The following is a 26,464-nucleotide window of genomic DNA, read 5'->3' as shown; positions in this document are numbered from 1 at the left end:
ATCAGAAGTGCCTGTGCGTGATGTGTGACCCCACCAGCCCTTTCTGAGAAATCATTCACTTTGTAGCGTAGAACCTCTCACAGCCCAACACCACCAGCTGGTCCAATTAGGCACTGCCTGGGAACACCCCGTGTTCAGCTCCAGGGAAGGCACATAGGGACTAACGATCCAGGCCCAGAAAGAAGATCTTTCCCTCCAGTTCTCCCGAGATCCTCACCCGCATCTCTATCCAAGTGGCTTCCCCACTAGCTTTTCCTCCCAAATCTACAGTTAGAGACCATTCGAAAAGAATGGTGCTCAAAAATAGTTTCAGGCAATAGAACCATCCAGAATACTTTACGTAATCATGCACTGGTTTCGAAGCAGGTGCCGTTAAGGATTTCTCTCCTTTTTTGTACAGTTAAACCACAGAATAAAAATGAAAATTCTTCAGTCCAAAAGGACCTGGAATAGCAATTACTTTTTGTCAACTGACCATTATCGATGAAATACCATCATAACTCTTCCTCTGTAAGACTAGTTCTTAAGGAATTAGTCCATCTCCAAACCTCAGGCTCTGAACAACGACAGTACACAAACAAAGGTGTTCTCTGCTTTAGAATGAATGACATCTAAAAACCACCACTGCTCATGAAATTAGCTGAATTAAGCCATAGTAGGAAATCAGTTGGGTTTTTTTTTTTTTCTAGGTAAAACTATTCCTTTTCTTATGTTCCTATGATACCCGGAGTAGTTTTCCTTTGAAAGAAAATATAAAAGCTATACAAGTTGCAGCATCAGTCACCCAATATTGCTGTAATATGCATACTGCTGTAAGAGAGGTCATTTTCAGTAACTTCTTATCCCAAAAGTTTACATACATCTGTGCTTTTCATAGATAAGGTTAACTTCGGTAAAAGCAATACTTTATCACTCTCTACAAAATGGCCCTAAAACAGACCAAGAAAAAACTAAGAAACGAGGCATCTGCACCTTCTCAGACACCGGATCCTCCAGGGAAGAGGCCTTACCACACACCCAAGGTCTCAAAGTGGTCAGATGCCCTGTGCTAGGGCCCCAGGCCTCCAGGGAACTTGAGGACCCTCAGAGGAGCCTGCTGGGGCCCCTTGGCTCAGAGAGACCCCATCAGGTCAGTTACCTAGTCACTTGTACTGCCGTGGGTCCCTGGTTCACATGGTCCCGATTTGGGCATTCCCACATGGTACCCAATGGATGTGGAAATGGTCCCCCCCTCAAGCTGCTGCCCCAAGACCTTACACTGGGTATCCCTAAACTGAAGGCAGGAGGAGTCCAAACCTGAAACTCCACTGTCTCGCTTTAATACAGGAGCATTATTGTCGATTCCCCCACAAAGTACCCATCTGTGCACCGAATTCAACCCATCCTCCCACCCCTCTCACCAAGTGCCCAGCATCTGCACTCTGACCCTCACACTGGGCTGGCCACCTCTTGCTCTGCCCACTGCAACAAGAGGAGGCCCTGCAGGTCTGCAAACTGCCGGGCCAGGACTCCGTGCGCTCTCCCAGGACCTGCACACTCAGGCAGCCCCAGACAACCCCCCCCCCCAAGACTGCCACACCACATCCTCTCCTGCTGGGGCACAGGCCTGGCTCCCCACCTCTCCCTCCTCGCCAGGTGTGCGGACTGACCTTCCCTCCCACCCCTCAGCCCTCACCTCCTGGAGTCAGGGATCGGGTCCAGCCAGGGTCTGATATAGAACAGGAACTGCATTCACTGAAGTCCACTCTGCCTGTAAATAAAAAGGAGGGGAAAAAAATCACATTAGGGTACACTTAACAGTTAAAAAAAACACTGACAAACTGCCTCAATGTCCCTTTTCCTTCATTTCTTCCTCTGGCTGCCCCCCAGTCACCCTGCCAGACCTTGGGGATGGCTTCCTGACCGCCCCCACTGCTCACGTTCAGAATGACTTCTTCCACCTGGACAAGGCTAGTTTTCCCTTCCTGTGGGGGAGCTGATAGATTTCCTGTATGTTAACCATTGATTTTTATTAACGTGAATAACAAAGATGAGAGGAAATTACTCTCTTAGCTGCTGAATAAGGTACAGTTCTGGGCACATTCCCTAAATACTTCTTACTATTTGATACTTTACATTAGAGACGAGCTGCTGATACTAGTCTTGAGACACACAGAGAAGCCTTGGAACACCGCCGACACACTGGTCAGTGTGAGGAACGCGGCACTCCAGACCCTTACCCAAAGCAGTTCTCCCCAGGGCAGTGAAAGCTGGGACCTAACATGCCCCTGGGCTGGGAGGGACTGCCCCAGCTGAAGGGCTGGGCAATCTGACAGTGGTTCCTAGAGGGGGCAAGGTCACCTGAAGTGATACTCCAGGATACAAACTGGTGCAGCCACTGTGGAGAGCAGTATGGAGATTCCTTAAAAACAGTTAGCCTGTGATCCAATAACCCCACTCCTGGGCATATGTCTGGAGAAATTCTAATTTCAAAAGATACATGCATCCCAGTGTCCATAGCAGCATATAGTAGCCAAGACATGACTTTTATATATAAGACAAACTAAATGTCCAATGACAGAAGGATGGATAAAGAAGATGTGATATGTATATACGTACAACGGAATATTGCTCAGCCATAAAAAATGAAATAATGCCATTTGGAGCAACATGGATGGACTTAGAGATATTATCATACCAAATGAAGTAACAGAGAAAGATAAATACCATATAATATCTTAAACATAGAATATACTTAAACATAGAATCCTTAACATAACTGAAACATAAACTTAAACATAGAATCCTTAAAATAATACAGATGAATCTCCATAGAATACAGAAACAGACTCACAGACATAGAAAACAAACATATGGTATCAAAGGGGAAAGGTGTTGGGGGGGATAAATTAGGAGTTGGGGATTAACAGATAGACACCACTGTAAATAAAATAGATAAACAACAACGGTTTACTGTATAGCACAGGGAACTCTACTTAATATCTTGTAGCAACCTATAACGAATCACTCTGCTGTATACTTGAAACTAATACAACATTGTAAGTCAAATATATGTCAATATAAGTAAATACGTTTTTTAAAAATTTACTTACCAGTGCACAGTGACAAAGCAGCTTGCACAAGCGTTTTTATAATGTAATATACAATTTCCCGAGTGTTTACAGGATGACTACTGGGGTCGGCAGAATGAAGACAACTTCTCAGTCACACTTCATACAGGTCTACAACATGGCTTCAATAGCACGTATCTTTTCACAACAGCAGGAAAAGCGATAGAAGTTAAAAACATATTCCAACAAGCAGAGTGCGGGCCATCCTCCTTTCTCTTGCCCTGAGTGCACACATTTAGGTAAAGGAGAAAGGGAGAAAGAAAGGGAACCGCCACGTCACTTTTAGCTTAAGTGGCGCTGTCGGAGCCGCTGCGGCGCCGCCCACCTGCAGCGCCAACAGATCCGCCTGAACAGCGCCCTCCCACCGGCTTAGTTTAGGCCCAGGCCGTGAAGCCCACGGAGTCCCTTTGGGGCGAGTCTTTGGCAAACAGGAAAGAGCAGCAGTCAGGCTGGGAGAGGCACCCTGAGAAGACTGCATCTGCAAAGCTGGGTCTGCCCCTCCAGAGAGCATTTAAGACGCTGACTAGATGACACAGTTGAAGGCTCCGCTCTGAGCTTGAGAAGCTTGGCTACTTCAGCATGTGACTCGATACCTATTTTCCCTAATGAAACCACTGTCTTCTGATGTCCTGAAAAACGAGCCACCACTACAGCGAGCTTCCCAGGTTGTACTAGTGGCAAAGAACACACGTGCCAATGCAGGAGACTTCAGAGATCCAGGTTCGATCCCTGGGTCAGGAAAATCCCCTGGGGAAGGAAAGGGCAACCCCCTCCAGAATTCTTGCTCGGGAAATTCCAAGGACAGAGGAGCCTGGCGGGCTACAGTCCGTAGGTCGCAAAGAGTCAGACACGACTGACGCAACACACAGATGCACGCATACCGTGTTAGAATGAGCTAGTGCCCTGGAGAGAAGATGAAGCCTGGCGGTAAACGGGGCATACTGCGAACGGGACAGCAGGCTCTATGAAGGAGGCCGACGGCGCAGACAGCAAAGGCACACACGGGTGACAGGGCTGGGAAGCCGGGGCGCTGAGGGGGCCTGAAGACCCAGGAGCTGCAGGAAGCCGGCTGGGTGGGGCCGGTGGGGAGCAGGGACAGCAGCAGCAGGAGGTGAGGGCAGGGATGTGACCACCACAGGCCCACTGAGCGCCCTGGAGACCGTCACATAAAACACCTGCACGCTTGCTATTTTCTGAGCTGAGCCGCACAACAGGGGTTGTAATTCGTCCCGGAGTTTGGCGTGGGTAAGGGCCTTTCTGCGGAGAAGGGGCTAGCTGATGTGCACGTTCCAGGGTCACCTGTCAGGTGTGCTGGCAGGGCAAACGGGAGGGCACCGGGGGCCCCTGCGGGGGCCTGGGCACTGACCGCGAGCGATGACCACGAGAGGCGAGGCTGCAGGGGCCACTGGGCATAAAATCGTCAGTTTGGGGGTGCATTCGTAAGGCAGGGGCCATGGCATCGCTGACACCTGGATACTGTAAAGGCTGTGAGAAATACAAGGGAACAGACAACCAATGAGGTGGCTGCTGCTGCTGCTGCTATGTCGCTTCAGTCGTCTCCGACTGTGCGATCCCACAGACGGCAGCCCACCAGGCTCCCCCGTCCCTGGGACTCTCCAGGCAAGAACACTGGAGTGGGCTGCCATTTCCTTCTCCTATGCATGAAAGTGAAAAGTGAAAGTGAAGTCGCTCAGTCGTGTCCGACTCTTAGCGACCCCACGGACTGGAGCCTCCCAGGCTCCTGCGTCCATGGGGTTCTCCAGGCAAGAGTGCTGGAGTGGGCTGCCATCGCCTTCTCCTATGCATGAAAGTGAAAAGTGAAAGTGAAGTCGCTCAGTCGTGTCCGACTCTTAGCGACCCCACGGACTGGAGCCTCCCAGGCTCCTGCGTCCATGGGGTTCTCCAGGCAAGAGTGCTGGAGTGGGCTGCCATCGCCTTCTCCGGGGCGGAGAGAAAGAAAAAAGGGGGGAGAGAGAACACAGCTAGTACCCGCCATTTTAAACCCACAGCAAATTACCTAATATTTTTTGGGGAAAAAAGACCTTTTGAGTGCCTCATACCAGCCAGAAAACATGCTAAGGACTTCACCTGAGCAAACACTGTCTAGTAAGGTCCACGCTGAGGTGGGAGCTGTCCTCGCTATGCAGAGCGGCCCGGGCAGCTAGGCGAGCCACCCGCAGCGCAGCTGATGCTCCGCCGTGACTGAACCTAGGCCACCTCCCGCCCGGGCGCCACCCGCAGCCTGTTTCACCGAAGTGCTCTGGCTTCCTCGAGGTCCCTGATCAAATCCGTGTGCTACAGCCATGCGCACACACGCACATGTGTACGCGCGCGCGCCGGCGCACAGCTCCTCCGCGCCATCTAGCGGCCGCGCCGAGCCTCACCGGGCTGTGGAACCCGCGCAGGTGTTCAGGTTAGAGCCCACTGCGATCACAGGGAAAGTAAGGGGAAGATGCTGTTACGAATTTTCGGAAGGAATAGGGGCCCCAGAAATGACTGAAGATCAGATGAAAGATTTTTCCATGCCCAAGCCATTGCCTGTATGTTTTACGTTTAATCAGTAAATTTAGCCTTCTCCTCCCACGTTCATTCCTTCATCCTCCAACTTGTTACAGGTTCGTTTATACAGGGTGTACACCATAAACTCTGCACATCTGACCACTCAGCACTCGGCCAGATTTGGGGACATTTGTGATAAAGCCATTTCTTGTTGTTTAGTCGCTCAGTCGTGTCCGATCCTTTTTACCCCGTGGACTGTAGCCCGCCAGGCGCCTCTGTCCATGGGCTTTCCCAGGCAAGAAGACTGGAGTGGGTCTTTCCTTCTCCGGGGGCATTTTCTCGACCCAGGGATCAACCCCACCTCTCCTGCATTGCTAGAAAGATTCTGTACCGCTGAGCCAGCTGGGAAGCCTGAGACAGACTTGGGGGGGCCATAAATTCATGTAATATGGCCATTCATCTAGTGTAATAAACTCAAGGGTGGAGCTGCCGTGGCAGAGAAACAATCAGCTTCCCTGAGGGCCAGAGGAAGGCTCGCAAAGAGTTGCTGATTCTACCGTTTCCATCTGGCCCCCTTTGAACCTTTGAGGCACGGCACTGAATTTAATTTTTTTTTTTTTACTGGGGTATTAGGACAATATTAGTTGCATAAATTGAGAAGTCTTCTTTCACCCTCTGCTTTCTACAAAATATTGTGTAGAAGTGATTTTACTTCTACATTAAAATGTGTTATAGATTTTATGAAGTGACTCCACTTGGGTCTAGAGATTAAAGAGGGTGGATTACTTGTGAATCCAGTTTTGGGGTTTTTGTTGTTGTTGTTGTTTGTTTGTTTGTTTTTGTTTATATAAGGAAATTTAGATTGAGTTTGAAATTCTTCTTGACTATTTTGGTAATTTGTGGCTGTCAACAAATTTATACTTTTCAACTAAATTTTAAAATATAGTGGTGTATCTTTATGTTTTTATCCAGATATATGCCTAGGACTTGGCTTTCAAGATCATATGGTAGTTGTATGTGTTTAGTTTTCTGAGGAGCTTCCATGCTGTTCTCCATAGAGGCTGCACCAATTCCTATTCCCAGCAGGAGTGCAGAAGGGCTATCTTGCCACCCTCCCCCAGCAAACTGAGCCTGGCTCTGCTCGCCTGTCGTGACACCGCCACAGGCGGTCTCTAGGGACGCAGCAGCCAGGTGACAGGAATGACCTCCAGGTGCTGAGTGCAGCCTCTCCAGCAGGTATTATTGTAGGCTTTATGATGATGGCAAAAAGACACATGCACCCCAGTGTTCACAGCAGCACTGTTCACAATAGCCAGGACATGGGAGCACCCTAGATGTCCATGGACAGAGGAACGGGTAAAGCCGATGTGGAATGTGTGTGTGGTATGTATATGGAATATTGCTCAGCCATAAACAACAATGAAATAATGCCACTGGCAGCAACACAGAGACCCAGAGAGCATTATACTTAGTGAAACAAGTCAGAGAGAGAGGACAGACACTGTATGACATCACTTATGTGTAGAATCTGAAAGAGGACACAAATGAACTTATCTACAAACCAGAAACAGACTCACACGCGCCGAGAACAGGCTTGGGGTGGCCAAGAGTAAATGTGGGGGAGGGATAAATTAGAAGGATGGGATTAACACATACACATCACTATATGTAAAATAGATAAACAACAAGGACCTACTGTATAGCACAGGGAAATTTAGTCAACATTTTGTAATAACCTAAAAGATTATGAAAGAAGAACATATAAACATATATAAACATATATAAACATGTATAAACATGTATAAACATGTATAAACATATATAAACATATATAAACATATAGCTTAATCACCTGAAACTAGCACAACATTGTAAATAAATCATATTTCAACTAAAAATATATACAGTGGTATAAATGTGTTCGTAATATTCTCTTTTTCCCATTAATATCTGTAGTATTTGAGTATGTTACTCTTACATTGCCAATATTTTTGCATTTTCTTTTTTCTTGTCAGTCTAATTAGAATTTTATTAACATTCAGAAAATTAGGTTTTGATTTCATTGACAGTTTTAGCATTTATTAATTATCTGTTTCATTGAATTATGATCTTATTCTCATTTCCTCCCTTTTTTAAAATTTAAAATATATGAATATGTATTTCATACATGTGTAATACAGTTACATTAATCCATCACAGTCTGCATTCCATCCTGTCATTTCCTGCCTTGTTATACTGGATTAAATGTATTCTTTTCTTTCTAGTTTTCTTGAGGTGGAAGATTAGGTCATTGACTTCCTGTTTCTTTTCAAATATAAATATTTAAAGCTAAAATGTCTGTTCAATCACTGTCTCAGCTGCATGTCACAAATTTTGACCGGTTACATTTTCAGGTTCATTAAATAAAGTATCTGGGATTCTCCAGATACATCTTTATTATGAGTTCGCAGTTGATTTTGCTGCAGTGGGAGAGTAAACTCACCAAGAGACACGTCGTGAGCCATGCTGAAGAAAGCGTGTCACCCTCATGCTGTTCTGACGATGCAAGGTCCTCGCTATTGCAAGGATGCCCACAGGCACCTAGAGGCAGGGAGAAGTGAGAGATTAGCACCATGACTGTGGAGGCAGACAGGCCAAAATCCACAGGGCAGGCCAGCCGAGACCCGGGCCAGCTGGAGGCTCAGAGAGGGTAGGAGCCTGAGGTCAAGGACCAGCTGCTGGCAGAACTCTTGAGGGAACATCTTCAGCAGACTGAAGGAGTTGCGCCCACATAGTGGAGGGCAATCCACTCGACTTGAAGTCCACTGATTTCAATGTTACTCATCTAAAAACACCTTCACAGAAACATCTAGAACAATGTTAATGGCCCAGCAAAAGTGAATAAAGTTAACTATCAGAAGCGACTTCTGAATGCCCATCCCAAAGCAACTTCTCATCTGTCTCATGTCCCTAAACCTGTAAGGCCATTCTGACCTCTTATCTGAATTTTTAGAACCCTCTTGAACTAGTGTTTAGGATCTTATGATGTAAAAAATGACGATCAGAGTCTTCCAAAGCATCAGCTCACATTTCCACTTACATTATGTCTGGAATGTTTGCGGATGTGGATCCTCTTGAAAACAGAGACTGTGTGTTGTTTTTCTCCAGCTCCTACCATCTTGTCTGAGAAAAAGCAGAAATAAAAACCCACTGAGTCCACTGCTGCCTTTCCTTCAAAACGATGCGCTGAGCTCATGTGGGCAGGAGAGCAAAGTCTTCACAAGCTCGTGTGCTCACGACGGCTTTATCATTGCTTTGGCCTGCCTCCTGACAGCACACAGGACTGTTACAGAAATTAGAAACAGTTGACGCCAAAAGACAAGGAATTGACTGGAATACTGGCGATCTTATAAGTCTTATATATACTCCAAGACCAGCCACAGCTCCAGACATTCAACAGACTGCCTTGACCTGAGCAAAAATTCAATAGATTCTCTGTGTCATCAGTCACCACCTTGTGGGTGATGCTTTTCTTTGCTGAAAAAGAAACACAGGAAATATACTGCCAGATTGTACCAAATAAAATGAAAATTATGACACTTTTGTTTTTTACTGTAACAAAGTTTATTGTGCCTTATTGAATTACCTTATAATTATCTTACAATTCATCTCATAACTAAACTGTTGCATATTTTAACATAAAACTGAATATATACTGTACGTTTTAACAAGAAATGGTACATTTAACAAATCTTTCAGGTATCTTTATAACCCTAGAAAACATAAATTGGACATATTTTATATTTTTAAACATCTGCTCTATATGAGTAAAATGAAAACTAAATTAAAACCATCAGTTTCATGCCTTTAGAGCTGTATTTCAAGGACAAAAACCTAGCATGCTTGTTTTTCTTTTTCAGGTGACTATTTGAAGAAAGTTGCCAGACTGCTTACTTAACTCATTTACGCAAGCTTTTTGGCAACAGTATAACCAGAAAGTCTTTACTGAAAGACACTGCTACAATGATAAAACAAAATGCATATTTTCTTTAAGGACTAATATTTCATTAATTCCACACAAAACTATTACACTCCCTACTGAAATGCTTTCAGTTTCAACTTTTATTTATTTTAAACTTTTCAGATTTTAACTTTTATTTATGAGCTCAGAAGAGGGGTTGTGTTGGGATTAAAGAAGTATCATGGTTCTGTGTTTGTGTGACTAGAATATCCATACAGATGATGTCTGGTATGAAGATATGACCACACACTCATTTTCTTTTTTTTCTTTTTTAAAATATAAATTTATTTATTTTAATTGGAGGCTAATTACTTTACAATATTGTATTGGTTTTGCCATACATCAACATGAATCCACCACGAGTATACACGTGTTCCCCATCCTGTACCCCCCTCCCACCTCCCTCCCTGTACCATCCTTCTGGGTCATCCCAGTGCACCAGCCCCAAGCATCCTGTATCCTGCATCGAACCTGGACTGGTGATTTATTTCATATATGATATTATACATGTTTCAATGCCATTCTCCCAAATCATCCCACCCTCTCCCTCTCCCACAGAGTCCAAAAGACTGTTCTATACATCTGTGTCTCTTTTGCTGTCTCGCATACAGGGTTATCATTACCATCTTTCTAAATTCCATACACGTGCGTTAGTATACTGTATTGGTGTTTTTCTTTCTGGCTTACTTCACTCTGTATAATAGACTCCAGTTTCATCCATCTCATTAGAACTGATTCAAGCGTATTCTTTTTAATGGCTAAATAATACTCCATTGTGTATATGTACCACAGCTTTCTTATCCATTCATCTGCTGATGGACATCTAGGTTGTTTCCATGTCCTGAATGTTATAAACAGTGCTGCAATGAACATTGGGGTACACGTGTCTCTTTCGATTCTGGTTTCCTCGGTGACATCACTCATTTTGAAACCCTCAAGTCCATCATCTCGTGTAACCTACCTACACACATGTGAACCCAAACCAAACTAGCTGTTATGGGAAGGGGCAAGGAGAAGGGAATCCTGCTAGAAGACGTTCTGCAATTATCCCGTTTTCCCCACAAACTTGGGAAGTGGTGTAATCCAAGTATTTGCTTTCCCTGCACAGGACCTGGTCGGGGACTTGAAGGAGAAGCTTTCCAATCACTTCAAGGACGTCATGGTCGGCCTCATGTACCCCCCACCCTCGTATGATGCCCACGAGCTGTGGCATGCCATGAAGGTAGAGCGGGCCACCCTGTGATACTGCCACGTGTGGTCAGGGAGGGGAGGAGGCATGTCAGCAAGGAAGACACAAGAGAAACGCCTGGGGAGAGGGGGTCGTCATGAAAGGAGGAGGCCTCCATAGCCCAGCAGCAGGATCACTTGACTCTTCTTTTGAACAAACTCAGACCCATGACCCTGCCCTGTGCAGAGCTGCCAAGAGGAATGAGGAAATGAGGTTCTTTGGGGGCTGTCTGCATTTTTCTCTTCCCGAGTATGGCTTTCAGCTTCCCTGATGGCTCAGTGGTAAAGAATTCACCTGCCAATGAAGCAGGCACATGTTTGATTTCTGGATCAGGAAGAACTCGAGGAGGGCATGGCAATCCACTCCAGTATTCTTGCCTGGAGAATCCCATGGGCAGAGGAGCCTGGCAGGCTACAGTCCATGGGGTCACAAAAAGTAGGACACAATTTAGTGACTAAACAGCAGCATCAGCTGGTTTGTCTTCCTATGTTACATGGAAATGCTAGCATTCTTGTGAATCTCTTTAAACTATTGTATAAATTGGGCTCATAAAGTAATGAGTCAGTAATGCTGAAGCAGAGAAAAAACATAGAGGACATCTATATTTCTGTGACCCTAAATCAGTCCTTTACCAAAACTACTGCTCAAATGTAGCAAAATCTTGCTTCTAAAGGATCAGAACAATTCTTTCTTACAGGCCGGTCATGAAAGAAACTGACTACAGATTTGTCAGAGGTTTGTTGGCTACAGAAGGGGAACAGACGACTTTTCACATCTTTCCAGATCTTTCCAAATGCTGAATGAGACACCTGTAGAGAGGGTGCAATCACTCCAGGGGGATGCCTGCCAATGACCTGATTTCCCCCATCTGGGGACAACACGAAAAGGGAAAGGGAGAAATCAGGGGACCTGGGTCATGGCTATCGTATGCACAAACCAGCACTGTTGTTTGTTTCAGTCGCTAACTCATGTCGGGTTCTTTGTGACCCCATGGACTGTAGCACTCCAGGCTCCTCTGTCCATGTGATTTCCCAGGCAAGAATACTGTAATGGGCTGCTATTTCCTTCTCCAAGGGATCCTCCCAACCCAGGGATCAAACCAGTCTCTTACTTGGCACGTGGTTTCTTTACTGCTAAACCACCAGGGAAGACCAGTAGGTCATCACAGGCCTTATATAAAATATGAATTTCAACTAATGTCTTTTTAAGTGTTGCGTATGTCAGTCCATGCCTCCTGCAAAATGATGTAACTGAAAACCTAAGGAGAAAGTCCTATGTCAATGTTTAGATGAAACTGTTATATTTTTTCAGTGTCTCATAAAATGGTATGGATTTCTGAAGCTCTCTGAAAAAGATGTGTTGTCTTTCAAATCACCATCAGGGAGGAATATCCTATGACTGGAAGAGGCTGCAGAGAGTACTCAGTCCAAATATTCAGGCAAATGATACAAAACTCCACACCTGGGAAGAGATGGGGTGAGGTCTCTGAAACCATTCTTGGGGAATTAGGGACCCAGAATCAAGTACCAGTTTGCCCAAGAATTGACATTCTAGCAGCAAAGAAAATGAGTGTCATGAGTGCTGTTTAAACGTCTTTTCCCACATGATTTAGAGGTGCCCATGCTGTTTTATTTTATGAGGGAACTCATTTCAGATGATACTATCTTCTTGAAAACCACGCACCTAGTAGGTCCCGAAGCCAAACGGAAGCAGGCCCTCCTTCACCCCGTGCACACGCCCACCCTCCGCTCCTCTCGGAGCACCAGGGCCACCTGCGTTCACTGCGGGGCTGCTCCCCTGCAGGCGCCTCAGCTGTCTCTTGCTCTGTCCTTGCAGGGAGCAGGCACTGATGAGAGCTGCCTCATTGACATATTAGCTTCGAGAACAAATGGAGAAATTTTCCAGATGCGAGAAGCCTACTATTTGCGTAAGGAAATATACATTTGTACCTATGTTTTACATTATAAACTTATATTTTTCAAATAACAGGCAAAATATTCCAGTTTATATATTTTAAAGAATTCTCTAAGACAGTCACACGTGAGATATTGCTTACGCAAGACTAATGAATTGTCTAAGTAGAGTTGGTGATTAGGGCACTAAAAACAAAGCAATCCCAAGATAATTGAGTGAAGCAAAGTTTCCAGGAAAATAACGATGAGTTTCTACAAGGTGGACTTTAGTTTAGGACAGCGAGCACTCAGGACGGTGGCTCAGGGAGACCTTGTCTCTCACCCAAGAGGGACAGTTATGAAGACAGAACAAAGCAAAATGTAATTATCACTCAGTGAATTCTACAAATATAGGCAACAACTTCACTTTTCATAAACCTCATAATCACTGAATCCACCTCAGAATCTGATTTTTATGCATTTTAAAAGCGGAAAGGTTAACGACTTTCATATTCAAAAAAGCTTTAAGACCTTAAGTTCCATTGCATCATTGTGACATTGAGTGTGAACAAAATGTTCCAGACAATCAGCTCCATCGCACTCAAACAAAAACAAGACTTTCCCGGGGGAGAGAATTAAGACCCTTCACTGAAAATATTAAGACTGGACAAAGACTTGGTGGACCACTGGACCAGGCAGTGGGCTAAGGAAAGAGAAGACAGAGCCCTGAATTTTAAGGGTTACAGAATGTGAAATGATTCTCAGTGTTGGTTTTCAATTTTGGGATAGAGATAGTATTTTTTTTTTAATTGTTGAAACTTTTATTCCAGTAATAATCACAGTGTATCACATTTACAATTTTACATTAGACCTAGGGGTTGTTTCTTTTCTTTTTTTTAATCTTTTTTTTAATTTTTTTAATTTTAAAATCTTTAATTCTTACATGTGTTCCCAAACATGAACCCCCCTCCCACCTCCCTCCCCATAACATCTCTGTGGGTCATCCCCATGCACCAGCCCCAAGCATGCTGTATCCTGCATCAGACATAGACTGGTGATTCAATTCTTACATGATAGTATACATGTTAGAATGCCATTCTCCCAAATCATCCCACCCTCTCCCTCTCCCTCTGAGTCCAAAAGTCCGTTATACACAGCTGTGTCTTTTTTCCTGTCTTGCATACAGGGTCGTCATTGCCATCTTTCTAAATTCCATATATATGTGTTAGTATACTGTATTGGTGTTTTTCTTTCTGGCTTACTAGAGATAGTATTTTTATAAGAAAGTAGACTTGGGCCTGTGTTATCGTTGAGATCAGTTTTGTTGGGTGGAGTGTTCATGGGCCTCACGTGAGCAGAAGGTGGTAGAAGACCAAGAAATGTCACCCTATGGGAGCAGCACTGACCTCTGCGAACACAGGGAGGCACGGTTCCGTCGTGACTAACCCTTCCACATGGGTGTGCTCTCCCCTAGAATACAGCCGTGACCTGCAGGAGGACATCTACTCAGAGACCTCAGGACACTTCAGAGACATGCTCGTGAGCTTGGTCCAGGTAGGAGATTCCTAGATTTGCTCCACTTTGCACTACTGAAATGTTTCATTTTCGAAAAATAGGACAGGAAACTCCAGTAATAACAGTTACTGAATGCCAGTAAATTCAAGGCACTACAATGGAAACTTGGGTTGAATATAGAGACAAACCAGTATGAAAGAGACACCATCTCTGTCCTCAAAACAGTCTACGCTAAGCAAAATGATCACAGTTTTAGATAAATGCGTGGCTGATTGTATATTACGAGGGAACCAACAGGCTGACAGTATTACAGTTACAATTAGAATGCGCACACCGCCTAAGGTATCAGGAGCCCAGGACCCACCCAGCTGGTGAACAGTCAGAACCACCAGACGAAATACAAGAAACTGGGATTCAGGAGCCTCCCGTATGACTTTAATTTAAGAGGTTCTGGTTTATTGAAAACAAAAACCAGTTTTCCCTACTTAGTACAAGTGTTAATCATTCAGTCATGTCTGACTCCTCTGTCCATGGAATTAACCAGGCAAGAATACTGCAGTGAACTTTCGTTTCCCTCTCCAGCGCATCTTTCCCACCCAGGGATCAAACCTGTGTCTCCTGCATTGCAGGGGGAGTCTTTACCATCTGAGCCACCAGGGGGCGCTCCGTAGCAGCTCTTTATGTCCGTAATTCCATCTTCTGCTTGAGTTTGTATTGAGCGAATTGTTCAGACACAGCCTCAGTGTCTGATGACATGGCGCAGGAAGCCAGAGGCTTGAATTTAGACAAGCAAAGTTGCCACTGTCCCTCTGTGTCATTAGTCAGATTGCTGACCAGCCATCTTCTAGCAGGGAGTAGTGGATGGAATTCCTGATGTTCCAGCCCAGGTTATAGAACTTACCGAATGAAAGAGAACAAGCGGACATCGGCTCAGGGAAAACTACAGAAAATCTCCCACCATTCTGGAAAATAGTGACAGTGTTAGTTGCTCAGTCATGTCCAGCTCTTTTGCAACCCCATGGACCATAGACTACCAGACTACTCTGTCCATGGGATTCTCCAGGCAAAAATACTGGAGTGGGCTGCCATTTCCTCCTCCAGTATCAAACCTGTGTCTCCCACATTGGAGGCATATTCCTTGCTGTCTGAGCCACCAGGAAATTCCATAGTAGACAGACCCACAGCCATATACTAATTTTTCTTTCTGAAATTGAAGGTTCAAATCTGTAGTTTGGGAGATTTTTTTTTTTTGATTCTACAAAACTTTGTTTTTAAAAAATGGGCAGTTTTATGTAGTACTTTGCATGAGAAAGGTAAAAATTAAGAATTATTTCTACCCTGGCTAGAACTAGTCCGTGTATAGCAAAGAGTTAAAATGAGAAAACAACTATTGACAATGATTTTTTTCCTTTAAAATACCAACGGCAGTGTGCAAATTTAAATACCTACTTTATTTTCCTTCTTAAACTTCAATTTTGTTATCTTTCTCATCCAGGGTAGCTTCACATATCCAATCAAATGTGTGTTTATTGTGATTAAAAGCTTCATATTGTACTTCACAGTATTTGGTATCATTCAGTTAAAAAATTAATAAGTACATCAGCCTGATTTTAACACCAACTGAGAATTTCATTCATTGCCAAGCACCAAGAATTTTTTTTAAACTTTTTTTGTGCCCAAGTTGCTGTCATTTTTATTTTTTTAATATAAATTTATTTTAATTGGAGATTAATTACTTTACAATATTGTATTGGTTTTGCCATACATCAACATGAATCCGCCACAGGTATACACGTGTTCCCCATACTGAACCCCTCTCCCTCCTCCCTCCCCGTACCATCCCTCTGGGTCATCCCAGTGCACCAGCCCCAAGCATCCAGTATCATGCATCGAACCTGGACTGGCGATTTGTTTCACATATGATATTTTACATGTTTCAATGCCATTCTCCCAAATCATCCCACCCTCTCCCTCTCCCACAGAGTCCAAAAGACTGTTCTGTACATCTGTGTCTCTTTGCTGTCTCACATACAGGGGTATTGTTACCATCTTTCTAAATTCCATATATATGCATTAGTATACTGTACTGGTGTTTTTCTTTCTGGCTTACTTCACTCTGTATAATAGGCTCCAGTTTCATCCACCTCATTAGAGCTGATTCAAATGTGTTCTTTTTAATAGCTGAGTAATATTCCATTGTGTATATGTACCACAGCTTTCTTATCCATTCATCTGCTGATGGACATCTAGGTTTCTTCCATGTCCTGGCTATTGTAAACAGTGCTGCGATGAACATTGGGGTACACGTGTCTCTTTCAATTCTGGCTTCCTCGGTGTGTATGCCTAGCAGTGGGATTGCTGGGTCATAAGGCAGTTCTATTTCCAGTTTTTTAAGGAATCTCCACACTGTTCTCCATAGTGGCTGTACTAGTTTGCATTCTCACCAACAGTGTAGGAGGGTTCCCTTTTCTCCACACCCTCTCCAGCATTTATTGCTTGTAGACTTTTGGGTCACAGCCATTCTGACTGGTGTGAAATGGTACCTCATTGTGGTTTTGATTTGCATTTCTCTGATAATGAGTGATGTTGAGCATCTTTTCATGTGTTTGTTAGCCATCTGTATGTCTTCTTTGGAGAAATGTCTGTTTAGTTCTTTGGCCCATTTTTTGATTGGGTCGTTTATTTTTCTGGAATTGAGCTGCAGGAGTTGCTTGTATATTTTTGAGATTAGTTGTTTGTCAGTTGCTTCATTTGCTATTATTCTCTCCCATTCTGAAGGCTGTCTTTTCACCTTCAGAGATTCTACTCTCTAGGATGATAACATCAATAGAGAACACAGAGCTTGGCTTTACATTGCCCAACAGGAGGCTTCTGCGTGAGCTTCTGTGTGTCTGACTCTGTGACCCCATTGACGTGCAGTCCATGGAATGCTCCAGGCCAGAATACTGGAGTCGGTAGCCTTTCCTTTCTCCAGGGGATCTTCCCAACCCAGGGATCAAACCCAGATCTCCTGAATTGTAGGAGATTTACCAGATTCTTTACCAGATAGCAGATTCTTTACCAGCTGAGTCACAGGGAAGCCCAGGAATACTGGAGTGGGTAGCCTATCCATTCTCCAGCGGATCATCCCACCAGAATTGAACTGTGGTATCCTGCGTGCAGGTGGATTCTTTACCAACTGAGCTATAAGCCTATTTAAATTTGTGACAGAAGTTGAGTCTTTTTATGTGAAAAAAGTGTTTAATAATCATTATTAATAGTAAAAATAATCTCATTTGGCAAAGCGTCAATTGAATATTTTCTAACTTATAAATGTTGTAAGATTAGTTACAAGATTCTCTCAACTTAGAAGGGTCATCATTTCTTGACTTTCTAGGACTGACACTCCATAATGTAAATTAAAGCAACAGTTTCCAGTCAGAAATTCATATTGGCATTAGTACTGCCCCAACAGAATAAAGAAAACAGTGCTGCTATAAATCCACAAGTTGCATCTAAGGGCAAACATATCTTTATTTTCTTAGTATCCAAACAGAAATGTATTTCAATTTGTTAAAGAAAAATATAAGTAGGGTAAAAATGCATTCTGTAAGGACTATTTTGTATTCCACTAGGGCTATATCTCAGTCCAGACTCTCCTTCCAAGTCTGGCTTCTTTTCTCTCTGGTCCACAGTTGATCCCACAGTAACATGGCGCCTGCTTTGTAAATAAGTTTATTTGTACCATTTCTTAAGATTCCACATATAAGTGGTCTCATGCGATATCTGTCCTTCTCTGACTCACCTTCACTCAGTAGGACAATCTCCAGTTCCCTCCGCGCTGCTGCAGATGGCATTATTCCATCATCGTCAAGGCTGAGTAGTGTTCCGCCATGCGTAGGCACCACGTCTTCTGTATCCATTCATCTGTTGACGGACACTTCAGGTGTTTCCATGTCCTGCTATTGTGACTAGTGCTGCAGGGAACACCGGGGTGCGTGTATCTTTTTGATATGTATACATGTATAACTGAATCACTTTGCTATACACCTGAAATTAACACAACGTTATAAATCAACTAAACACCAACAACAAAAAATTTAAGGCAAAAAAACAAAGATAACTGCTGGTCCGCATCTCAGAGCCAGCTGAGGGAAGCGTGCTGACGGCACCTCCTCCCTGGAAGCTCAGACGGGCCCTGTGGCTGGGCCAACACTTCACGTCTGCTGAGTAAGAGCCCAGCCCCAAAACAGGGAAGCACAATGGTAAACGGCATTGCTTCCACCTTGTCTGACTCCTCTCCACTTCTGTTTCTATTTGGTGAAATTCCAGTGATCAAGTGCGCTGCCTCTCAGAATCTCTGCCATTCTTCAAAGGCTGAGCTACAAAACACCTAAAAGTAACTGATACCCAAGAATGAGGATTTTTATAAAGCAAATGCTCTATATTCCAGGAAAAACAAACAGTTCTGAAAATTAAACATGAGAGAAAATAAGTCACAAAGGGAAAAAATCAGTGCACAATATTTTCCCTTAGCAAAACTGCAGTTCCTTTCTCTTGAAATTAAACAACGGTGCTTTATTTTTTATAGAGTACATGTGTACATGCAATAATATTATCTGTACAGACACACATATCTTGAAATAACACACAATTTGTTTTATCACTGGCTTTCACCGGATTTTGATTATGACTTTACAGGATAAAGTATTACCTCTGAAGTTCAATTTCTACAGTTGGAACTTAAGTGTGTGTGTTTAACCTTAAAATAGCTTTTCAGAGCATTAAAATTGTCCTTTCAACATAGAATATCAAAAATGAGGAGAGTTCTATATTTCATAAGAAGCCAAGGAAAATTAATAATGTGTACTTAAATACTATATATTTAAGAGGTTTCACAGTATATTTCTCTTAAAATGTAAAACATACCTTATAACACAGATTTTACAGAAGTTACTTAACTCACAATTGAAACTGGATATAAGAAACTTATAAAAGCCATAGTAAAATATCCTTTACTAATAGTCTTTTTCAAGATCAGGAGTCCTGTGTAATGCTTAGTAAAATGTACAATTTCTCATAAATTTTTAAATTTGACCACTGGCTTCTGATTTCTATACTCATGACTCATTTTGGAACTCCTAGTTTAGGATTTGAATCCATAAACTTAGAGCACTGGAAAAATGTGAAAAGTGAGTTAGGGAACTGATGAAGTCCAGCATGTCCACTGACCACGAACTCTGGTATATCCCATGCCAGAGAATCTGTCTAGATATTCACAGAAAGGAAATGGAGTTGCATCCTACAGGTTTGTGAAACTGCGAGTAGATAATAACTGAAACAGCCAGCTGACGGAGAGGCTGTCACAGGACCATGACCCTTCTCTCCCCCCAGCTGGGATCCTTGTTCTCTGCCTCAAGCTCTCTCCATAGATAGATGATAGATAGACAAATAGGTAGATTAGGTAGATTCCTTAGATAGATGATGACCGATGATAAATGATACATAGAAAATAGACTCACGCTCAAACCCATGTCCATTGAGTTGGAGATGCCATCCAGCCACCTCATCCTCTGTCATCCCCTTATTCCTCCTGCCTTTAATCTTTCCCAGCATCAGGGTCTTTTCCAGTGATTCAGATCTTCACATCAGGTGACCAAAGTGTTGGAGCTTCAGCTTCAGCATCAGTTCTTCCAGTGAAATCAGTTCAGTTCAGTTCAGCCGCTCAGTCGTGTCTGACTCTTTGGGACCCCATGGACCTCTCTGTCCATCACCAACTCCCAGAGTTTACTCAAACTCATGTCCATTGAGTAGGTGATGCCATCCAACCATCTCATCCTCTGTCATCCCCTTCTCCTCCCACCTTCAATCTTTCCCAGCATCAGGGTCTTTTTCAATGAGCCAGTTCTTCACATCAGGTGGTCAAAGTATTGGAGTTCCAGCTTCAGCATCAGTCCTTCCAATGAATATTCAGGACCGATTTCCTTTAGGATTGACTGGCTTGATCTCCTTGCAGTCCAAGGGACTCTCAAGCGTCTTCTCCAACATCACAGTTCAAAAGCATCAGTTCTTTAGCTTCCAATTAAAATAAATAAATTTATTTAAAAACAAAAACAAAAGCATCAGTTCTTCAGCCCTCAGCCTTCCTTATGGGCCAACTCTCACATGCATACATGACTCTATGGACTTTGGCAGCGAAGTCACGTCTCCCCTGTTTAATATGCTATCTAGGTTTGTCATAGCTTTTCTTCCAAGGAGGAAGCATCTTTTAATTTCTTGGTTGCAGTCTCCATTGCAGTGATTTTGGAGCACAATAAAATAGATGATGATAGGTAGAAAATAGAAATATAGATGATAGGTAAACAGATATATTAGATTCCTTAGATACAAGATGATAGAAGGTAGAGAGGTAGAAAGTAGATAGAGAGATAACAGATACTGTTTGTAAAACAAGCAGGTATTATCTATGTATCTTTGCCTCTCAACTCTGCTATAAGTCAGTGTGTTTCCTTGGGTTTATCATTTTGCTTTCTTGAGATTCCAGAGACATACTCCGTAAATTAATGGTCATGAAACTATTCTTCTCTCTGTTCCCTCCCTGTGCCCATGTTCTAAAATTCTCCAACAGTTATAATCACATCCGCCTCCTCCCTCTGCATCTTCACATTGAGAATCAAAGGAAAGACCGTCCATGGACATTCAGACACACTTGGGTTTTTTTGCGAATTAATAGAGAGTGGGGATTGGAAGCTTGAAGGTATTCATGAAAGGTGCAGTGTTTAAATTATTGTCATATTTTCTGGGAAAGAAGTGCTTTTACTTAATCTACAAACAATTTTCCAACAGGGCGATTTCTAATAAGAAAACCACTCGACCAGAAAATGCTCTTCTTGAAATGAATGCCAATCACTGAACTTAAATTCACAGCACTTCCTCTGCTCTGCTTCTATTAAACCAGACTTACGGGAGATCTAATTATCTGTCAAATAATGAAGAATTAGTCACTTAGAGGTTATTTAATCCGCATGCATGATCACACACAGATGACAAGTGTCTCCACAGAGAGGAAGAGGGTCCTCTGCCGGGAGTCCCCTCTGCCGCTCCACAGGCGGCTGCCCTGGGGCCTCCGGCGACCCACTACCTGCAGCCCCCGGGACCAGCTGCAGCTGCTGTGCTTGCTAGACTTGAACCCCCTTAATTTCTTCCTGTCATGAGTTTATTCTGTTCCTAACCCAAATGCTTGTTTATGCCATTTCTCTGGCATTTGCATCCCCTAACAGGCTACCGTCTTAACTTGGGCTTTTTATGTGACCAAATCTGCTTGGTGGGAAAAGCTACATCACACATTAGCTGATTGACATTTTCTTAATCTACCCATCTGCTTTAAGTGCTTTTGGCAATTAATTGCACAAGAAGTACACATATGGGCCCCATTTCAAGGTAAATGTCCAAAATTCTTACCTCTCAAAAAAAATATCAGATGCACAGAACTGCAGAAAATTCTTAAATATTTCTCACAACTTAGCTACATCGTGTGATTGGAAATCACTGAAAACACTTCAGTGATCCAGAAAATCTTCCCATCTCTACCAACTGATGTTTAATTTCTGTGACATCGAAGGTATTTATCTTTCCTTCCTTCGTGTAGTATTGATTCAATGAGTATTCATCAAAAGCCTTCAGTGTGCCAAGGACAACTGGGAATTATCAAAAAAGGCAAAGACCCCAGTCTTAAGAAGCTTGCATTTTAGTGGGGAGATTCAAACAGGAGAAAGCTAATAAATCGGTGCATTTCCCAGCATGTTAGCTGATGAAGAATACAGCAGGGGAGGGGATGGTGGGTCAGTTAAGAGGTGCCACAGCTCAGTCAGAGCAAATTCCACTGGGAAGATGAGCCTCAGTTGGTTAATGTATAGCCCTTCTTCTGTTTCAGTTTGGTCAGAAGCCAGGTAACCTCTGATGATGGTCTGGCCTCACCTCTGCTCTCACTGAAGAATCCCCTCCTGTCCAGCTGTGCCCCCAACACGGTTCCAGCCACTGTGGTCTGCCTCATGGCCCGGGGCTGCCAAAGGGTCTGCCTGCTGTGGCCGTAAGCCACTGCACCTGTCAGGGTCCCCCGTGTGCTTCTCAGCCAGCAGTCAGGGTTCTCCATCAAGAGTGGGTGAGACTCTTGGGATCATTGACGGGACTCCCGGATGGAGATAATGCACAGAGATGTCTTCAGGGCCCTCTGCCCTGTCCTGTGTCACTGAGTTCATTTGCAGAGTCCAAAAAACAATAAGAGCAAAAGACAGGGTACTCAGTATTCCCACAAAGTTCAAAAAGCACGTTTCCTTCAGGTCTCCCAAAGGAAGCATGAGATAAACTGGGTCATCACATGTCTCTCCCACCTCTCTTTCCTCTGTGTCGTCATGACCCTCAGGGATCAGAGGACCTTGCACTGGTGAGCCCTCCTTCCCTCCTCTTAGGTCAGCTTGGCCGTGTTTGTTCTTTCCTTATATGATAAAGAGGCAGGGGTGAAACAAATGTACAAAATACTCTCTTCTCACTGCACAAAATCTGGATTTCATGATTATTTTCCTGCTGCCTATGTGTGATGTTCCGCGCCAGAGGTCCATTATTAACTCATGCTTTCTTTGTGCGTTTTCCTCCTGACAACATTAAATCCTGTCTCTACCAGCCGGCCAGACAGCAGACGCTGTTTGGAGGGAGGAGAAGATACTGCACAGAGGGCTGGCAAAGTGAAAAGCTCATCAACTCCGAAGGATTACCTTGGCTGCAAAGAAAAAGAGAAAAGTGCCCACATTTTTTTAAAAGACCAGCATCTTATAAAGTATCCAAGACATGTAGAGTAACTCTTACTAGTGAGAGAACTTTCTTAGGAATCTCCAGTGTGTTTGGTGGTTCAAAGGCTTGTCACCCCGTTATCCTATGTTCAAGAGGGAGCAATATCTGTATACACATGGCTGGTTCACTCTGCTATACAGCAGAGACTAACACAACATTTTAACAACTGTTGCTGTTGTTCAGTTGCCATGTCACGTCCAACTGTTTGCAGCACCACCAACTGTAGCACACTAGGGTCCCCTGTCCTTCAGCATCTCCCAGAGTTTGCTCAAGCCCATGTCCATTGAGTCGGTGATGCCATCCAAACATCTCATCCTCTGTCATACGCTTCTCCTCCTGCCCCCAATCCCTCCCAGCCTCAGGGTCTTTTCAAATGAGTCGGCTCTTCACATCAGGTGGCCAAAGTATCGGAGCTTCATGGACGGATGACAGTGGAGAGTTCTGACAAAATGCGGTCCCCTGGAGGAGGGAATGGCAAACCACTGCAGGATTCTTGCTGCAAGAACCCCATGAACATGAACAGTATGAAAAGCCAGCCATGTTCCAATTTAAAAACAAAGGACACTTACAAGGGAAACCTGTGCTTGCTTCCCAGGGAACCAGGGAGGAAGGATACACAGACCCAGCCACGGCCACTCAGGATGCGATGGTAACTAGGACCTGGGGCAGCTGTGGGGGCTTTGTCCGGCAGCCCGGGGCTGTGGTGCTAGCGGGCGGCCCTGCGGCGTTTCAGGTGCTGTGGGAGGCCTGCCAGCAGAGGACGGGGGAGCACAAGACGCTTCTGCAATTGATGCTGTGTAACAAGAGCTACCAGCAGCTGTGCCTGGGTAATGTCCTCCTGTTTTATAGCTCCTCTCCGATTATGTATAAGAAGCAAGTAGGTAATTGAGGGGAAGGGGGTGTTACAAATAGAGGAAAGCCAGTTCTCTCAAGGCACCTAGTTTAGATTATGTTTGTACAGACATGCCTCATCCATTAACACTGCTAAGGAAGGAAGTTTCTGTAGAATTTTATTCTTCCAGTAACAATTATAGCAGTTCCTGGGGTTGCAAAGAGTCGGGCGGGACTTAGCGACTGAACAGCAACAACCTTTCAGTACTAAAGCTTTGAAAGCCATCTCTGGTTCTGGTGAAGAATTTACATGTATCAGCTGTGTCCTGTTCAGTGCGTCACGTGTTGTCTCAAACAGAATATGCTGAACATAGGTTAATAAGTCTGGACGGAACCAAGGTCATTGTTACTGAAACTGTGATTCACGCAAAGCTGCCGTATTGGTTTTAAAGGTGCTTTCTTTGGTTTTCCCCAAACTGCTGGATACCTTTCTATTTCTCTTGTTTTTCAACTGTTTTTTTTTTTTTTTTTTGGCTGCACCACGTGGCATGAGGGATCTTACTTCCCTGACCAGGGATCAAACCCGCATCCCATGGAGAGGAAGCTGGAGTCCTAGCCACTGGACCACCAGGAAAGTCCCTCTTTCTCTCATTTTTTTACAATACTTTTTTTGTGTTTTTTTCTACTATCCATAACACACAGAAGTCTATAATAATTTAAAAGGTGGCCCACTCCAACCCAACACTTATTTGCACATATCTACACTTCATTTGCCTTCCTGTGTATAAGCAGTCAAATCAATGCCTACATTTAAAATTTATAATATTCATAATAATCTTTGAATCAATTTGTTAAAGTTTTCCAGGAATTTCAAAGTATTTCTGGGCAAGACATAGTAGACGCCATTAATGAATGTTACGATGGATACTTTCGAGAGCTGCTAGTAGCAGTTGGTGAGTAATAATTTACTTGATACATCAAGGGTCGAGTAGCTCTGACTGACATAAAGATGTATTCAATTGAATTAAAGTGACTGAGTTAGTTTCCCTTGAATTTAATTATTGAGACAAGACATTTCTCTACATTCTCTGTAGAGAAAAAATACATCAGCTCCTGATACAATGGCAAGCTGTCTTTCATGAACCTATACTCTTCCTAAGAGCTGTCAGTGTTCATAGTAGGAAACCTTGACTTCTCAGGTCATTGGGATCTCACATCTTTAAAGTCATCGCATACATGCTAATTTCCTTCCCTTGCAAAGAGGTTATGGTTTTACCACTATTTGAAATGTTGACATTGTAATATAGTGTACAATGAGCGATCCCACAGAGAACTCACAAAATATCAGTTTTCCAGGATTATAACTGGAAAAAAAAAGCATTCTCATCATTTCCCAAATTTTGAAAAAAAAAAAAAAGTACTGTCACTCTCAAACTTTCTTCTTTTCTCTCTGTTTTTTCCTAGTTCTCTGTATTCGAGACAAACCAGCCTATTTTGCTTACAGATTGTATAGTGCAATCCATGTAAGTATGAGCCACATATTTTTAATATTTCTCCAGAAGTCATGTATACTTTCTCAAAGGACTAGTTTTACTTCAATCATTTAAGTATTGATTCCCATTTTTGAGTTCGTATGCAAATATATTACCTTCAAAGTAGATATGCTCAAGTGAAAAGATATTTTACACACCCAAATGAGACCCATCAAGTAAAAATAATGCTTTGCTTTCTATATCAAATGGAGGTGCCTAAGAAGTATTTCTTAGCGCCTTTCCCCCCAGGAGGTGTGCTTCAGCATTTTTTTAGCATCTGAAGAAACTGAAAGGCCAAATGCTTTCACAGCTTCCAAAGAAACTCCCCCTCTGCCACCAGCCACCTCACACTCAGGCAATCACATAGCACATGGAGTCAAGCAGAAAGTGTCGCAGCGCTACAGACTTTCCAGCATGGCGGTTTCTTTAAACCACTTAAAAGGCAACAGCCAGACAACGATGAACTCTAAACCTGTATTTGTAATTAAGTACAAATGTTTTTACTTTCAGGTGATAGTCAGTTGCACATCCTTTGGTGCATTCGTGTTCAAAGAAACAAATGCTTCCATGCCTGAGGCAATGCATACTGCATCCACAACATGCATGAGACACTGAGAAACTGACCAGGTCTGATGCAAGTCGTTACACACATCACAGCCCTGAAAACCCCATGAAAATCACTTTAAAAATTCAGCAGTAGAGTAGTTTTAATAGAGTGTTTTATCCTCCAAGTGATTTTTAGAGACCAGCTTCTTAGAGGTAGCCAGAACGTGTGGATAACATGCTAATCATCAAGAATAATTTATTTACTTACAGTTATGTACAGTATTTTTTATTATGTACAAGAACCTCTGTATCCTCGGAACATAGGAGGAAGATTGACGCTCACAGTCCCCTGCTTCTTTGTTATTCTATTTCCAAGAAGAAAACCTGATTGGATTAAATATCTGTCTAAAAGTGTAATGGGCAAGGCTATTGAGTGACTTGAGAAAGGAAGCGCTGTCTGCTGTCACCCTGTTTGTTTAACCTAT

At 43.4% G+C, this 26,464-nt stretch overlaps 1 protein-coding gene across 1 annotated transcript in view; it reads left to right on the top strand.

Moving 5' to 3' along the window:
• ANXA10 (annexin A10) overlaps nucleotides 1–26,464 on the top strand; it is an 86,396-nt gene that overhangs the window by 53,277 nt on the left and 6,655 nt on the right. Inside the window, exons 4-10 of the mRNA XM_042243572.1 lie at nucleotides 10,718–10,831; nucleotides 12,674–12,764; nucleotides 14,204–14,283; nucleotides 23,666–23,719; nucleotides 23,804–23,897; nucleotides 24,759–24,854; nucleotides 25,366–25,424. Coding sequence (XP_042099506.1) covers nucleotides 10,718–10,831; nucleotides 12,674–12,764; nucleotides 14,204–14,283; nucleotides 23,666–23,719; nucleotides 23,804–23,897; nucleotides 24,759–24,854; nucleotides 25,366–25,424 — 588 coding nt within the window. The remainder of the gene's footprint in view (nucleotides 1–10,717; nucleotides 10,832–12,673; nucleotides 12,765–14,203; nucleotides 14,284–23,665; nucleotides 23,720–23,803; nucleotides 23,898–24,758; nucleotides 24,855–25,365; nucleotides 25,425–26,464) is intronic.

The sequence above is a fragment of the Ovis aries genome, chromosome 2 (genome assembly GCF_016772045.2).
Source record: "Ovis aries strain OAR_USU_Benz2616 breed Rambouillet chromosome 2, ARS-UI_Ramb_v3.0, whole genome shotgun sequence".
Taxonomy (NCBI): Eukaryota; Metazoa; Chordata; class Mammalia; order Artiodactyla; family Bovidae; genus Ovis; species Ovis aries.
Note: the sequence above shows the minus strand (reverse complement) of the source record. Positions and strands in the feature narration are given on the sequence as shown.